The sequence below is a fragment of the Gossypium arboreum genome, chromosome 2, assembly GCF_025698485.1.
Source record: "Gossypium arboreum isolate Shixiya-1 chromosome 2, ASM2569848v2, whole genome shotgun sequence".
Lineage (NCBI taxonomy): Eukaryota > Viridiplantae > Streptophyta > Magnoliopsida > Malvales > Malvaceae > Gossypium > Gossypium arboreum.
In genome coordinates, this window is record NC_069071.1 from 11,981,797 (window position 1) to 11,999,378 (window position 17,582).

At 31.7% G+C, this 17,582-nt stretch overlaps 1 protein-coding gene and 1 long non-coding RNA gene across 3 annotated transcripts; one reads left to right on the plus strand and one right to left on the minus strand.

Moving 5' to 3' along the window:
* Positions 1–3,372: 3,372 nt before the first annotated feature.
* On the minus strand, positions 3,373–8,099 carry LOC108461885 (phenylacetaldehyde reductase-like). Its single transcript, XM_017761864.2, has 6 exons — positions 7,532–8,099; positions 6,829–6,998; positions 6,094–6,285; positions 5,296–5,458; positions 4,206–4,392; positions 3,373–3,767 (listed from the first exon to the last, which is right to left on the minus strand). The coding sequence occupies exons 1-6, from the start codon at positions 7,647–7,649 to the stop codon at positions 3,623–3,625; spliced, it is 975 nt and encodes a 324-aa protein (XP_017617353.1). The 5' UTR covers positions 7,650–8,099; the 3' UTR covers positions 3,373–3,622.
* On the plus strand, positions 7,988–11,053 carry LOC108461895 (uncharacterized). Of its 2 annotated transcripts, XR_001867888.2 has the most exons (4): positions 7,988–8,115; positions 8,566–9,688; positions 9,784–9,889; positions 10,736–11,053. It is a non-coding gene; the product is annotated as an uncharacterized LOC108461895 (long non-coding RNA). The 2 variants fall into 2 exon arrangements; XR_008277400.1 differs by lacking the exon at positions 10,736–11,053 and having other exon boundaries at positions 9,784–10,059.
* Positions 11,054–17,582: the final 6,529 nt, after the last annotated feature.

A 17,582-nucleotide genomic window follows, 5' to 3' on the forward strand; every position in this document is an offset into this window, starting at 1 on the left:
CAAAACCAAGGAAACATTGGGTTGATCATGATCAGCTTGGGCGTATTTGAGAGACTCGATAATGGGATACAATTATTTTGTATAATTTTTTTTTTACGAATTTTATATTTCTTTACATTTTTTTTTATAATTTTCTTACGACTTCATAAAATTTTATAATTTTTTATGATTTTTATAATTTTTTTCTAATTTTAAATATTTTTATATTTTTATTAAGATTTAATAATTTGTATAATTTTTATTGATTTTTATTTTTATCATTTTTCATTACATGTCACATCATAGTTGTGACAAGTTGTGGTGAAAACAATTAGGGGCAACAGTCAAAGGGCTTTTTTTATGCATTTTGACAATTTAAGTACCCGATTGAGTGCAAAAAAAAAAAGAAAAAAAAAGTAGAAGTTTAATTACTTTTTCTGAAAAATTTGAGAATTTTTCACCCTTAATCCTAAATACTATTTAAAGAAAAACATAAAGAATTTACTTGGTTTAAGATTTAAGTCATAGTATTTCATTTGTTTTAATTATTGAACTAATTTTAATAATTAATACAAAATCATAAAATAGGGATTATTTAATATCAAATTCGTAACAAACTAATCCCGTCCATTAATATATTTAATTGTATCTATGTATTAATATAGCTTGATAAAAATATTTAAAAAAAGGATTTAAATTAAAAAAATAAGAAAGCTACCTTGTTATATATATATATATATATATATATATATATATATATACTCTACATTATTGCTTGTAATATATTTAAAAAATATGTATATACCCATTCATATATTAAGATAAAAGTGTGTTTAAATTATTTTACTTAAATTATTTAAATTTTGTTTAGTAGATAAAATAAAAAAAGTAGAAATTCACTAGAAAATCAAATAACATTTGTCACAATATGGGCTTATGTAACTTATTATATTATATTATATATATGATATGTTCTCGCTTCTTTTCGGAAAATCAAATAACAATATTTGAAAATAATATATTTTTATCAATGTGTAATTATAAAATTTTAAATAAATGAATTTAAAGTTAAAATAAACAATTATAACAGAGGGCGTAAAATATGAGATATATTAAGACGCCACAAAAAAAATATAGTTATAACATTTTATAACACCGAAAGTAAAATATACACAACAAAATTATAATATGTTTTAAAACTTATATAACATCATTTTAATTGAGTCAATTGAGTCACTATAATAAATTATACAAAATACGAAACTATATGAAAAATAACATGAATGTGACATATAATTTAGAAACTATAAGATATTGATATAATATTGATACTTTGAAGTTTATAAATCAAATTGTTAATGTATAAAAATATTGGAATAACTTGAACGGATCTTAAATTGGTTTCAAAATTTAGAAGTATCAATATCGTATCAAATATGTTCTATTAGTCTAGCCATTAGCTTGGGTGTTATATGCTAGTTCAAATTTGATGCGGAGGATATTTAAAATATGTGGAACAAATTGTAAATATGTGTGTAACTACCGCATGAATGATTTGCATTTGATGTTTTTAAAATTTGAAAAAAAAAGGCTCTCCTAAATTTTATTGATATCGTTCGTTTTTTATCTCCAACATGTTTATGTGACAAGTACACATATATTTACAAGTTGTTCCACGTAATTTAAATATGTTTCATGTTATATTCAAATTGGCATTCAACATCTAAATTAATGGCTAAACTAACATAATGTCATGATTAATATAATACTAATACTTTAAAGATTCAAATATAATATTTTAAAGTTTAGGAACAATTTAAAATCTAACTAATTATGTACGGACACTTAAATTAACCCAAAGACAAATCATATTCTATGATTCCAAACCACCTTTCTTTGATAGTCACCATCATCTACTCTATGGCCAACAAAATGTTTAAAAAAACCAAAATAAATTCTTAAAATACATTGTTGTGTTGTGGCTATCAAATTCTAGCTAAAGCAATTTGTGGGAGTTATAGATGGTATTCACAATTTTGGGTTATTTAGCCTTAAGATTGTGGATAGGAAAATAGTCCACAATGAGAAGAAAATCAATTTTCAGAGAGGGATAATCATAAATGATAACATTTCCAAAGTAAATTTGAAAGTTACAGAAACTCAATCCTGACTTGCTATAATAAAGTATTGTGTATTCTCTCGTACAATCATCGGATTTAATGCTGCAAGTCAACAGATTTTGTAATTTGGAGTGGGAATATGCTTCCATTTGTGCATTGCTTATCACTTCCCACAAACTTCTTTTTATTTAAACTTTCTTGGCAGTTCCATGTTTTTTGCTTTCATATCATCAGTAACGATATGTTTATTTTAATGTACCTGGCTGGCTGGCTGGCTCTTTGACTTCGCTTAAATGATTTTTATTAATTAGATTTGGGATTCTGAGCATCCAAAGAATCTCTTATTTTCTTGCCTATCAAGGAAAATACAGAGCATATATTGAAGGGCTGCTGATTTTCTTATTAGACCCATAGCTTGAGTTGAAAGGCAATTGTTCAATCTTTTTGGAGATGGAGAAATCCATGGCTGTTGGCCTTATGTTGGTTGTTTTGTGCGTCATAACAGGTGAATTTGCTTGTAATGGCTCTGGAATTGGCCCTCAAGCTCTTTTTGACTTGGGAAATGATCTCACTCATCCTGAAACCAGCCTCTCATATGGATCATGGAAAAGAAGCAACTGCAGTCAGCGGCAAGGAATTGTTTGCAACAATGACAATGGAGTTCTGCTTATGATCCATATTCCCGACCTTTGCCCTCTAAATTCAGAATCCTCAAGCAGGTGTGGTTTATGGAACTTGATTGGGGATATCAGTCCTTCATTACTAAAACTAAACTACTTGGATTCCTTCAAAGGGTTGGACTTTATAGAGTTCCTCCACCAAGTCTTGGCAATCTTTCTGGCTTGCAGTTTCATAATGTCCATATGAATTTTGGAGCTTAAGTTTAGACAAACTGTCTTGAATGGAGTGGCTAACAAGAGTTTCTTTGAAATATCTGGTTGTGAATGAAGTTGATTTCCATGGTAGGATCTGAACAAGATGGTTGGTGCCTACCAAAATAGTGAAAAGATCATATACTTTATGGCACCTCTTGGGGATGCTAGAAGTTGCTAAACAGAACAACATACCTGACGATCCTTGACATTTTGTATGGAAAATACATGCATTTATTAGTCACAGCATCAATAGATCCCTACATCAAGATGAAGCTTTTCATTTACTCCATCAAGTGCATGCTATTTTCTTTTTCTTTTTTCTTTTTTATTTTCTGTAGGTGATCTATGAATTTAATTCATTATATAAGTTGAATGGGAAACATACTTATATGGCATGCTTTATTGTATGTACTAAATCAGTTTATAAAGTTCAATACGAATCAAACCACGCAACGACACTTTTTTTCTGTTTCTTTTTTAAGTTTCTCGAATATGCTAATATAATGTCTTCGAGTTCCAAAAGCTTATTAAGTTTCACAGAATGGAACAAGTTTACAACAGCAGCTAACGTAGAACATGACATTCAGAATGAACTAATGCCTAAAAGGAAACCTCCAGTCACCAGACTTAGCTAACACTTACCATGATTCAACCACTGAAGATGTTCTTCTCCTTCAAGCTTTCAACCGTATCCTTTAGACTCACCTCCAAAGGGGTAAATTTAACACCTAAACTTTTCGCTCTCTCTTTGGACACTTGAAAGATTGGCACGCTTAGCTTTTCATCAGCACATCTGCAAAAATTACTGGCTCCAGTTAATAATACATAAATAGAAAAAATACCATTGAAAAACAATCCTCCTCCCTGATCCCAAAATGGCCTCTTATAGAGATAGAAATAAATCAGATAACAGAAACAGCTATCATAATTATTACTGAGATTGGCCTCTAAAAACAGAAAAAGAAACAAAAAAAAGTTCAAAATTTTTTCATATTGAGCAAAAATAATAGGATTATCAGTTATGTCATTTAAGAACCTTTCTTTTTCCCACTTATAGATCAATCATTGGATCTAAAAAACCAACTTGGACAGCAGTGTAGTCCATGTAATGAATATAAAAATAACACAGATTATGATGCTCGATAAGCAGAGCAGATACAAAATTGAAGCTTAGCTGCTTCTGCCAAAGATTTGAAGTTTACATGCAGTAAATTATATCCTCGAGACTTACTTTTCAGGGAGGCTAAGGGCAGGGTAAAGCTTGCGCAAGGCCTGTACAACTTCTGAACAGTGCACAGCTCTCTCAACTAAAAGATATCTACCACAGGCTGAAGAATTCTCAAATGCTAGCACATGTGCATTGGCAACATCTCTAACATCTATTAGTCTAAAAGTTGCATTTGGAAATGTTTTGGCCCCTGTATCAAATAAAGGAAATACTCAGGAGGAAGCATTTGGCACGCCGGCCAACAGAAATAGAAGATTTTTAGAGACTTAGTTGTCTGTTGTCTATGAAATGTATTTGAACTGACTACTCTTTTATTTGCAAGAAACTGCTCAATGAGAGAATTATTAAACTTATATTTCTTCTTCTTTCTAAAAATATTAGATGCCAAAGCAAAAAAAGACATGCATCTTAAGTTATTGCAAGAATGAGAATGACTATCATGCAAAACAAGAAAGCATTTTCAATACCATTAATTAAAGAAAGTCCTGAATGTAACCAGCATTATTGTTATTGTTGTTATTATTATTATTACTCAGACAGCTTGTACCTGAATTTACTCAAAGGTAAATGGTTCGCTACTTCACCTCTTCCTCAAAAGTTTCTACAGAGCACCTCCATACTTTAAAAATTCTAAGAATAAGTCAATAATTCTTCAAGTTTCAATAGTTTGGGATTCTCATAATCTGAAATACACTTCCTGCGCTACCGGAACTCTTAAGTAGTTTGCTTAGTTCATCCCATAAGTGGCAGAAGCATAAATGATCTATGTCTATACTCTTTTTGTTCAAGCTCTAGAAATTCCTCTTAGATTTACAACATTGTGCAGGCTCATATTGTTTTATAAATGCCGTTCTCTTTGCTTTTTTTTTTTTTTTTACTATTGAAGTTCAGACTTGGCCCTAAATTTCTCTTAGACTTGTTTTATCACAGCCTTTTTTTCTTTTTATTTTTTTGTTTTTTGCATTAAATAAGACGGAAGCAAAAATGTAAGCAAGACGAATAAAACATTAACTCAGAAGGGAACTGTTCTCTCCTAAGGTCATTTTATAAAATTGGCTAAAATCGTGTCCGCTAAATCTAAGTTGGAAAGTACCATTAATAAGTTTCAAAATTGGCTCCACACTTGTATTGACAGTCGGCTGTAAAAGAGGTCCAATCACCAACCCTGGGTTAATTGTCACCATGTCAATGCCATTCTCTTTTGCAAACTTCCAAGCAGCCTCCTCAGCTAACGTCTTAGAAAGCATATACCAAAGCTGACAACAAGCAAAACAAAATTTGATGAAAATGATCCTATCATGCCTCATTTTTCCTTTCTACAGAAGTAAAAACGGAACTGAGAATGTCCTAAACAAGGAACAGAACTAAACATCATATTACAGATTTACAGTGTACTTTTTTAACACTCAATTCTCATAGAATGAAATCATAATAACAGGAAAGGAAAGTAGTTACTAAGCATTAAAATTAGAGATTTGCAGTTAAATCAGAAGATTTAATCAAACGAAAGAAACAGTGAAGATATTTGAAGTTTAACCATTCCACAAATGATGCTTGCTTTGACAGTTTTTAGGTGACTCAGATAATGACAGTAATGGTCTTAAAAGCTAGCTCGAATTAACTCAGGCACCTTCCCTAGAAGCCTTGAACTAATATGCCTATACTTTATAGAAAGACAATTTATGAACCAGTGGATTAAAAAAAGGAAGAAAGAAAACAACAATAGGAAACTTCACAGATGTTTTCTTAAAAGTACAAGACTAGGTCCAGGCTCTCACTCATATAGGCAGCATGACATCATTTGGTAACTTGAGAAAAATGATACACTTATAGCATCACATCTTTTGAATATATACATACATATGTTATATAAGTTTGTACGTTTGCATACCTTTGATTTCTCACAAAAAGCAGGATCTGAGAACCAAGTCTCATCAACTACAACATCAGGACCAAGAGGCCTTCCATTATACACAATAGCTGCAATTGAGGATGTTATAACCACCCGTTTGATAGATGGGACCTTAGCACATGACCTAAGAACATTAAGTGTTCCCTTCACAGCTGGGTCAAGCATTTCAGCCTGTTATAAAACAGCCATAGAATCCATTAGTTATCAGGATTCATATTGCAATGTTGGTGATTGAAAATACGTACATGCAAAATCAAACGCTAGACCATTTGAACAGAAGTCGATACAGTAAACATTTTTTTCACCATTTGCAAGTTGATTCATGGTCCAAGAAAATTATTCCTGCTTACAGCAAAGAATTTCAAGCAAAACCAGACAAGTTGAAAAGATCAACAATTAGCTCAAGCTTCAAAGAATTCTAACAACATACATGAGCCTAAGAACCACCATTTTCAGAAACGAGTGGTGGGATTCAAGTAAACCAGAGAAAGAATATACTAGTTGTAGAAAAACATGTTGAACTATAGCAGATGAGACAATATGATAACTAAAGTTCATTTTTAATGACACTTATGAACATTGGAGGGCTACTTCATCCATATACAAAGAAAAAATAAAAATCAGCAATATTTAAAGAACCAGAATGGTAGAAACTAATCATAAATATTTATACACTGACCATGAAAAAATTCTATAGGAGAGAAAAAAAAGCACCTGAGGATCCTTGATATTGTGATAAAAAGGAGATGCTGTGTGGAAAACTCCTACGCATCCATCAACTACAGAATCAAAAGCTCCCTCATCCAGCAGCTGTGCCTTGAACAAACGGAGCCTTTCTTTTGCTCCATCAAGTACAAGTAAGTGTTCCGATTTTTTTGGATCACCTATATAAAAGTGAACGGGACAGTTATATGGAAAAACATATCAATCTTAAAACTATATTTCATTAATACCAAATGCAAAAAGATATATATATATCTCCTTCATAAAGTTAAACAAACTATTGAACCTAAAAACCAAATATATTAGCGGAATCAAGGCTGATTAGTAAAAGGAATCAGAAATTAGAATTGTGTTACAGTTCGACATTAAAAGAGAGGGGGGGGGGGGGGCATTTTAAGTATTGCAGAATGAAATCACCAAAAATATAAAATGTGCAATTAGATTGTCCATGAGTAGCGGAAATCCAACCCAAACCCTTTCTATAACAACTCAGATAGGTTTACATACATACAAAGTCTATCTTTCTAATCTTTGACTTGTATCACTGCCCAAAAAGTCGGTTAAGAAAGATGAAATCAGGCAAGTTCAAGTACCCTAACAGTTAATCATCAAATATTATCACAGATTTAAGAACAAAAAGAAGAAAGAGAAGGGGCTTGAAGCCAAGATTCAAATATTGAAGTTAAGAACAAACTTGGGTCACGAACAGTGGCTTTGACAGTGTAACCACGTTGGAGTAAAAACTTAACGAGCCATGAAGCAATGTAACCTGATGCTCCTGTTACACAAACCACCTTCCCCGTTCCACTCATCTTTCTCTCGCTTCCCTTGATTCTCACTACTTTGGATGAAACTGTAAGACTGAGATCCGGGACTAAGGATAGATTCCTTTCTTCGTTTTATCTGTCTCTGTTTTCTCTACCGGTGGTTTAAGAAACAGAAATTTTGATAGCTGTTAGAAATTAACACTATGTTTGCTTGGATGGAATGGCTATTCCATTCCCTCCTTATTCTTTGATGACTAGTATTATTTAAGTAAACTTAAAGTGTTTCTATTCCCACAAACGCGTAATAGGGATTCAGTGCTGAAAGCTTGGAATGGCTATTCTGACCATCGCTGAATAGAACGCGTAATAGGGATTCAGTGCTGAAAGCTTAGAATGGCTATTCTGACCATCGCTGAATAGAATTGAAGAAAATTTTTCCCAAAATCTCCTTCAGACTTTCTCTGCAAATGCGTTCAAAATTACTTCTTTTATTACAACAATACACTTTCAGGTTAGCAGATTTTTCTTTTAAGTTTAATTTCGTTTGGTTTCTGTTCTTCAATAATCAAATTTTGTTTTAAAAGGGTTTGGTGATGGGTTTTCTTTAAAATTTCTAAAAAAATAGGCTACAACTCAACTCCTAAATCTCTGTCTTTGGGGGAGATGATGTTTCGTTTTCTCTTATGGGAAACCTACGGACTAGAATTGAATTGCAGGGAGTCAATCGTAATCATCATATCGATCTCCTCTTCTTAATCCTTGTTTTATTATTTCGACTTTGCCGCTGGAGACGACAAAAATAAACTAATTAATGGAGGAGATAACTCAAATTTTGATAATTTATATTGTCTATAATACCCATGCATATCCCTTTTGCAATATTTGTCGTTCTTTAAATCAGAGTTTTATTCCCAAAATTTCTTACTGATAATAACTTAATTTTCATTATTGTATTTTACAGTATTTCAGATTTGGAGATATGGTGCAACAGTCGGAAATTTATTAAGAATTATACATTATAGTGCTTTAGAGCAGACACAAATTGAAGTCCAGACACTAGAGGGTCAAATGGAACCAAAAGTTCTGCTAGCAGGCAGTATAGAAGGCTCCTTCAAGTATAAATGGAGTTGGAAATAGATATAGATGTATCTGCATCATCTTCCAAGTACAAGATGCCTTCGATTTTCTATTATTGTACTATAAATTCTAGTACTTTAGTTGGATCTACAAGTCAGTAATGTCAGTTTTCCAGCTTCAGTGTTTTGTTTTTATGAGCTTGTTAACAAAATTTAGGTCAGGGTTGAAAGCTGAAATTGGAATACTCTTTCCTAGGATATTTTTCTCCTGCATGAATCAGTGCAGTGCTTAGTTGGCATCATTAAGTCAATGGGAGCTTGGATGGATCAAGAGCTGAAGATAGGTGATTCTGACTTGTCTAGAAGCTTCAAGAGTGACACTTCATCAGAGAGACCTTCAACCTCGATTATAGAAAATGAAGTTGTCCCTGATTGTGAGTTGCATCCAAAAATGAATTTTGAATTGTCAGATACTGCTATGCTTGAGCAACATCGGGCTTACAAGATTGAACTCCAAGTCGGTAATTTTTTTATGTTGGGATAAGTATGAGTGGTTCTTCAAGTAGCAGTTACTTATCTAGTACTGAAACTGTCACAGAGGGCCGCCTAAATATATCATTATAATTTTCTATGTTACTATTGACTTCTCTTCATTCATGTAATTTTATGTAGCGTAATTTTATGTGTAGCTCTCCTTTTCTTTTACAAGCTCAGTTTTACTGACCAACTTTACTAGGTTACATGCAGAAAGGTGGCTCATTATTTAACAGGAATCCTTCCAAAGGCATCGAGTTTCTTATAAATACATGCAGATGAGAGCTTTATTGCCTAATAGACCAGGCTTTTCTTCAGCCAAGTTAAATAGTTCCATGACTATTTCATTCTTGAGATATTCCAATGGAAGCACAAAGTGTTTCTGATCCACACTGTATACAACAAAATCGCCCTGCTCAACTGTTGTCGACGTGTTGCAACTGTTTGTGCTAGTATCTGAGGTGGCACTTGATGGTGTGATCCTCTTTCTCCTGGTTGTAGCCATTTTTTACCATTTTCTTACTAACTTGATAAGCTTCTTAGCGCTGACCATCTTGCTTTGCTCTAAGGTTAATAGGAAAGAACTCCGAGATGAAAGGAAAAAGAGGGAAGATTTAGGCTTGAAACTCTTCTGGATATAAAGCAATGGAAATTTGATGAATATATAACTAGAAGGTAAGAGACAGTCCCTTTAATGAATAGTACAATGCCAGTATTCATTGGAAACAAAGACGTGGTAGGTAGATATGTATAGTCTGCAAGGTGACCATGTTTGCTTTTATTGGATGATTAACCCCCAGCAAAGTTGATCATATATAGAAGTTCATATATACATCTTTATGTAACTTCCAAGTGGTTTAACAACAATAAGGTCCAGTAATGAAAGTGGTCAGATGATCCACATGTTCTGGATTGATGAGTTTTTATAATTTCTGAAACAGATTTTGCCCCTAAAAAATTGTTTATCTCTAGGCTGTTATGCTTTTAAATTGTCTTTTGTTTAAATCTACTTCGCATTTATTTTGTCTGTTAATTGCTTTAAGAGATTATGGGGTCAAATATATGCTTAAATCTATTTGAGCTGCCTTTACCTGATAACTATTATAACTAGATAGACATAAAAAATATATGGTAAAAAGAACTCTTCAATTCCTCTCAATTTCGAATTGAGCAAATTGGTCTTTCTAAGAAAATCAAAGCAATTTATTTCCTATCAATTTCGAAGGTTAGAAATTAAGGACAATTAATCATAGAGTTAATGTTTTCATGGATTATACATTATTTTGATTGGTCTAATAACAAATTTAGCCCTTATTGTTTATACATTCTATCAATTGGGTCCTAATTTAATAAATTTACCTTGCAACATTTGTGTAAATTTTGAGGTTGAATTTATTGAATTTTCCTGATATTGGCTATGAACTGAGCTTGCATGCTTCCTCACAACCATCTTCTTCTAAGCCAGGTAAATCTCTTGAAGATTTAGTTGAGCCTTTCACTAATACAGCTCAACGTTTGCAGGCAAACATAGAGAACCACTTTCAGAACATAGAAAATCAAATCAATCAACGTACGATTTTAGTGTAGCAGATTAGAAACTCAAGAAGTTGACCAAGAGGTGGTCGCTCTCAAGGAATTAACACTGATTTTCTGAATAATAACACAATATGCATACTTATGTAGCTTTTTGATGGTATAATGACATGATAGAATATGATTACAATGTTGTAACTTTTTGATGTTGTAAAATTTTATAACATATGAATTATGACATATAAACTAATGAAATCATGTAACTTTTGTTAATATATGAATATTATGTTTGGATGTGAAATATAATTCTCAAGTTATTTATTCTTCTATATTTTGTTTATAATTAAATTATTTGTTTCAATAATGATATTTTAGCACATTAAATATGTATTGCAATTTAAAAATAATAAAGTAGATTATATATTATTTTATAGTATTATATATTATGATTTTTAATTCATATAATAATAATTATATTAAGAATGTTATTAAATTATACATTATTTTATTAAATTATATTTAATAATAATTATGTTAAAATATGGTTAAATTATTTTTTAATAAAATATATTTAACAATAATTTTATTAAAATTTAATAACAATAACAATAATCATCTACCTTAACAAAAAATTCTGCTAAGGGTATTCTGGTCATTTTAGTTTTTTTCCTTATGCTATTACAACATCATTCCATTCAACCAAACACAAGAATACTATTACAGTTCTATTCCATTCCATTCAACCAAATAGTTGAATTACTTATTACAGCTCTATTCCATTATAGCCTTATTCCATTACAACACTATTTAATTACAACCCTATTCCATTACAGCCAACTAAACGTACTGTAAATGGCACTTCTAAGATAACAAAAATGCAATTATTTTATTTTATTAATTTAAAATTTTAAAAGATGAAAAATACCCTAGCTTTGCCTCTGTTAGAGTCACAGTTTAAGTGTTTATTTTTAGGTTTATTAAATAATATATTTTATATTTTTAAAATATATATTTACAAATTAAATCATAATTGGTTTAATTTTATAATAAAATCTATTAATTTTGGAAAACAACTGAAAGAATAAATAAATAAAAAACAGAAGTAGTCAACTTAATTAGATAAAATAATTTATCATTTGAAAATGAATGAAAATCTCACCTATAAAGAGTTATTACTCTAATAATTTATTAAATTTGATATAATATTTCACAACACAATAGTAAATAATGTTTATAATTGTGTAAATATTATTAAAATTAAATAACACTAAAACTATTATTTGATTATGAAAACAAAACCTATTAAATAATTCTAAAATATGATTTTTGAGTCTTTTGATGTTATTTTGAATTTAAATGCCTCACTAATATTGGTTTTAATTGGTTTATAATTGTAACATTAATTAAATAATAATTAATATAAAATAATAAGTGTAATTCAATATAGATCTAAACTCTAATTAAGTGATAATAATTATTATATTGATAATGAAAACATATTAATTATAATTATTTTATATTAATAATTTGTTATGGACATAATTTTATATTCAAAATTTAATTGAAACATTACTAATAAAATAATTATATTATATTATATTATATTATATTATATTATATTATATTATATTATATTATTGATTATATAAATTTAAAAGTTAGAGAAACATAGATTATACAAAATACTAATTCTTAATTGATCGATTTTCTTTTATCTTAATACATCACAATACATTTAAAAGCAAGAGTTTGAAAAAACTATTAAATCGACAAAAATATTTTTTTCTATCATATTGTTAAATTAACATCTAAATATAAAGATAATTTAATTTAGAATAATTAATTAATATTTAAATAATTGACGTAAACGTGATAATACTTAACCTAATCATATGTATTTAAATATATCTAATATAGCAAGCATACAAGCCCATATTAGGACAAGTTATGCATCTCTCATTTTTCTATAATTTTTAAAAAATTATTTTAATTTTTATTATCACTTTAATTTTTATAGTTTTAAAAATTATCTTGTACCTTTTAACCAAATTATCCTTTCAAAATATTTAATTTTAAAATACCTTTATCTTTATATTTTTTTTCAAGAAAAATGTTAGATTGCTTATTATTAAAGGGAAAGCACCAAAACATAGATAAATAAAAAACAAAACCCATAAAGCTCAAATTAAACACCTTCCTAATTAAAAAACTTAAAACAAAACGGCCCAAGGCCCTATCAACCTAAAAACCCTTATCCTAAATTTAATCCTACATTTTTCCAAAAACCCTAAGATAAAGTTGTAGCCAACCACCAAAACTTGTCAATCACTCTCCCTCATTTCTTTTTTAACTTTATCATTTTCCATGCTCTGACCGACCTTTTTGGAACTTTGTTTCTCAGGGTATCTCAGCCATAACCAAGTTCTCTTCACCGATCCTATTCTGTTTACCAGTCTGTCCATACTAAAATGCCTTTACCTAGTTCTTACCATTTCCTTTCCATTTTCCCAAACCGTTCTTCTTCAGTATCTACCTCTTTGACCCACTCACTTCGTTGTTCCTAGACTTTGCTTTAGATGTACTGTCTCCTTCAATCCCCAGATGCTGTTCTTCCTCTTCGTTGAAGTCTCTTACCTATTACGTAGCAACCCTTGACAATCCTCTGCCACAGCGGCTAACACTGCCCCAGAAAGTCTACTATTCATATAACTATCGTCTTCTACCCTTAATCCCTCTTTCGTAAGGGTATGTGTCACATTATTCCCTATTCTTGAAGCATATTTGAATTTACAGTTAATAAAGTTTCTCTTTTGGTGCTTAACATTAAGAATATAGGCTTTGATTTATGATCTATCGTCCAAGTCTTCTTGCAATTTTCTTAATACTAATAGGGCATCACCCTCAATGTCGACTCTTAAATAACTAGATTCGACTCCAAATTGGATTGCTTGTACACAAGTGTAACGCGTAGGTTTGTGCAAGTGTACACAGTCGTTATCAAGTAATAAGTAAGTATCAAGTAATAAGTAATGTGACAGCCTTAAAACGACCCTAGTCGGAATGTGGTTTCGGGACCACAAAACCGAGGCATAAAAATAATTTAATATTTATTTTATTTCCTATAATGTGTGTTAACTCATGTGTGACATTTTTGATGTTTTGATTTAGAGCTATAAATGTGAATTTCACTAGAAAGGACCTAGTAGTAAACTTTGAAAGTATGATGGGGAAATGTGTGATGACTAATTAAAGCATGCATGCAAAACAATAGACTTGCATGTCAAATTCCCCCCCCCCCAATAGCTAGTGGCCGGCCATGACAAGGAATTATGGGCAAAATCATGTCATGAAACATGTTTGGTAAGTGGGTTATGTTGGAATAAATAAAATAAGGAGTATGGAATAAAAAAAAAATGTGTGTGTGAAGGCTTCTCTTCCTCCCCATTGCCGTGTAGGTAGGAAAGAAAACAAAAAAATTTGTTCATCCATTTCACTCTCTTTTTGGCCGAAAATACTAAGGATAAGGAAGAGTTTTGCTTCATGCTTGGTTTGGAAGAGGATTAGGAAGGGGTTTGGCTATACTTGCATCAAGATTAAGGTATGTTTGATGTTGTGCCATGAGATTCATGCATGTTTTTGGTTGCTAACTTGATGTTCTTATTTGCCCATGGTTCAAATCTTTGTTATATCATGGGGATGGTATTTGGCCAAGGTGGATTTTGAGTTAATGCCATTGCATGTTAAATATGAAGCTTGATGATGATACATGTGATGGTGGATTGAGGACTCTTAGATTTTCTTTAAGCATTTTTGAATGAGATACTAAGTTCTTAGTGTAATCATGACCAAAATTATGGTGTCGTGATGTATTCGGCCATGGTACATCCATAAGTGTGATTTATGCTCATTGCATGGAAAGTAAGATTTGTGTTTCGAAATCATGTTCATGTTTAGTTACAATCAACTTGAGATTCGGCTCTAGCATATATATATGTATATATGTTTGAGCATGATGTATTGGTATGACATATATATACTATCTCAAGGTATATACTTACTTATGATGATGTTTCGGTTATGAAGGAAATGATAGATGTGTATTGAGTTACAATATGGAATGCATTAGTTAGTAAAATGTATGCTGTTTTTGTGTGGTAATAAGTGTATAATTGGCTTCAACATGGACATGCATATTCGGCCACATGAGGGGAAATTGGTGTGCATGCATTCGGTTAGAGGCAAGCATATTGATGCCTATTCTTGGCTTAGAAAATTCGGCTAAGAGGAATATTAACTAATGTGTTGAGTTCGATTCATGATTCGTACATATGCGACTTTGATGCCTAATGAGTATATATATTGGCTAAGTACCTTGAATTCCTGTTTCGATGCTCAAATGATTAAATCAATTTATTTGTCAAATTAAGCTCAAGAGCAAAGGGGAGCTAAATCCGATAAAGGGAAGGAAAAAGTAGTCGAGTAGCCGTCGAAATCGCTCGACAACATCCAAGGTAAGTTCTTGAGTAATAGAGCTTAAATTCTGAATTGATTAGATCATGTTTAAAGCAAATTAAAATCATGCTCTTTGTGTGTGGCTATTGAGCCGAAATTTCAAGTGTGAATAGTGCCTTGTGTTTGAGTTTTGCTAATGAAAATGAAATACGAATGTGTCATAATTTATTGATAATTGTGCTCGGTTATTCGAATGATGTCCGGGCTAAGTCCCGAAGGCTTTGTGCTAAGTGACTATATCCGGACTAGGATCCGAAGGCATTCGTGCAAGTTAATAAATCCGGGCTAAGCCCGAAGGCATTTGTGCAAGTTACTAAACCCGGGTTAAGTCCCGAAGGCATTCGGGCGAGTCACTATAACCGGGCTTCGTCCCGAAGGCATTTGAGCGAGTCGTTATATCCGGTTAAATTCCGAAGGTACGTGATTCGAGAATGAGCGATCTTGCTATAAAATTTTCAGTTAATACGCTTGAAAAATTCCAGCAATGAGGTATGTTCGTATGTGCTTGAATTAGTTGATTCCCTTCGAATAATATTCGCTCAGTCGAGTAATGGGTTTCCGGTATTTGGCTAAGATGATCCCTTATGTATGAACATAGGGGTTGGAATGTGAAATGAGTATGATATTGAGAATTTGTGCATATGAAATTATCCGTTAGCTTTATGAATGCTATGCTTTTGTTGTGCTGGAATCTCTTGCTCAAACTTACTAAGCATAAATTGCTTACTCCGTCTTCTCTGTTTCTCTGTTTTATAGATTTTGCTCGTTAGCTATCGGATTCGGGATCATCGAAGTCGAAGTCATCCACACTATCAAAGCCCCCATTTTGGTACAATTTTGGTTGAACTTTGAAATGGCATGTATAGGACTACCCTTTTGTTGAAGGTCATGTACCTTTCGGTTTTGTGTAAACTTGGATGGCCATGCGAAAATGGCTTATATACGTTTTTAGCCTAGTACCATAATCGTTTGTTTGTTGATCATTATGAGGTATGGAATTGTTTTGAAACGATTAGCCATTGGGATGGTTAATCATGATCACACTTTGTGCTATGTATGCAAAAGGGGCCAATTGAATCATGGAAATCATGAAATAGGTAAAGCCTACCTTAAAGGCAGATGCTGACAGCAGCAGTGATGTGGATGTCAAAAATCACTAAAAATAGTAGGAATGGTATTAAATAGTGAATAAATTATTTAAATGAACTTTGATGAATCTACTTTCATGTGGAAGAAACGAAACGGTCATATGAGTTATATGTTAAGAGATATTAAAGTTCTCGTGAAACAGGGCCAGAACGGTTTCTGGATCCCCTGTTCCGACTTTGGAAATTCATTGTAAATTAACCAGAGATAATTAGGAGTCATGCCATATATGTATAGATTCCTCTCTGAGTCTAGTTTCTATAGAAACAAACGGCATCAGTATTAAAGTCCTGTACAAGGAGATATTCAATTCGTAACGCACGAAGGTCAGTGTAGTCGAACCCTGGGATAGGGGAGACTTTAACTAATAAACTGTACTAATTGGCTCGACCAAAAATTCTAGAAAACAATCTGTAGATGGACATATGAGTCTAGTTTCAGGGAAAAATTACGAAACAAATTTTCGATCTTTGAAACTCAAGATATGATTTTTAAGGCGACAGTGACACAGTGACCAGCTAGTCTGGAAATTTCTAAATGGACTGTGAAAATAGTTAAGTCTGTGTGCACCTTGTGTCCGATTCCGGTAACAGACTCGGGTACGGGGTGTTACAAGTAAGTATCAAGTTATCGTCTCTATAGGGATTGTATTTGTGCTAAGTCACCTAATTTGTAAAATTATATTACCAATTTGGTAAATAAAAACACAATGTAGTTGAGAAGTGATGATTAAAATATATTAAACTAAATGTAATGATCCCTAATGCAAATTATCCTAAGTATGCAAACTATATGAATGAAATAGATTTTAACAAAATTAAACACAATTTGCAACAATTATAACATAAATAAACTAGGACAATCACTTTAATTAAACTCAACTTATTATCAACATGCTTAATAACATTCGGAAAAACATTTCATGGCAACTCGATCTTTATGAGTTTGGAAACCACATTAGGTCATTTCAAAATCCTTTACTTAGTAAATACGCATTTTGCTAATCTTATTTACTAAGGCTTTCTTAGTATTCGTGTGAGGTAATAGGGATGTGTTAGGTTTGAAACAGTTTAATCACAAATCTAAAAACTATGCAGATAACAGAGCCTGGTTAGAGTTGTTATGCAACCTGCAATTTAATCGGGTTAGGATCTAAATTGAGCATGCACATTTCAAT

Coding starts and splice junctions, on each gene's coding strand:
- LOC108461885 (XM_017761864.2), bottom strand. CDS start 7,649: ATGAGTGGAACGGGGAAGGTGGTTTGTGTAACAGGAGCATCAGGTTAC. Junction 6,999..7,531: donor AGCCACTGTTCGTGACCCAA/GTTTGTTCTTAA, acceptor ACTTTTATATAG/GTGATCCAAAAAAATCGGAA. Junction 5,459..6,093: donor CTTTTTGTGAGAAATCAAAG/GTATGCAAACGT, acceptor GCTTGTTGTCAG/CTTTGGTATATGCTTTCTAA.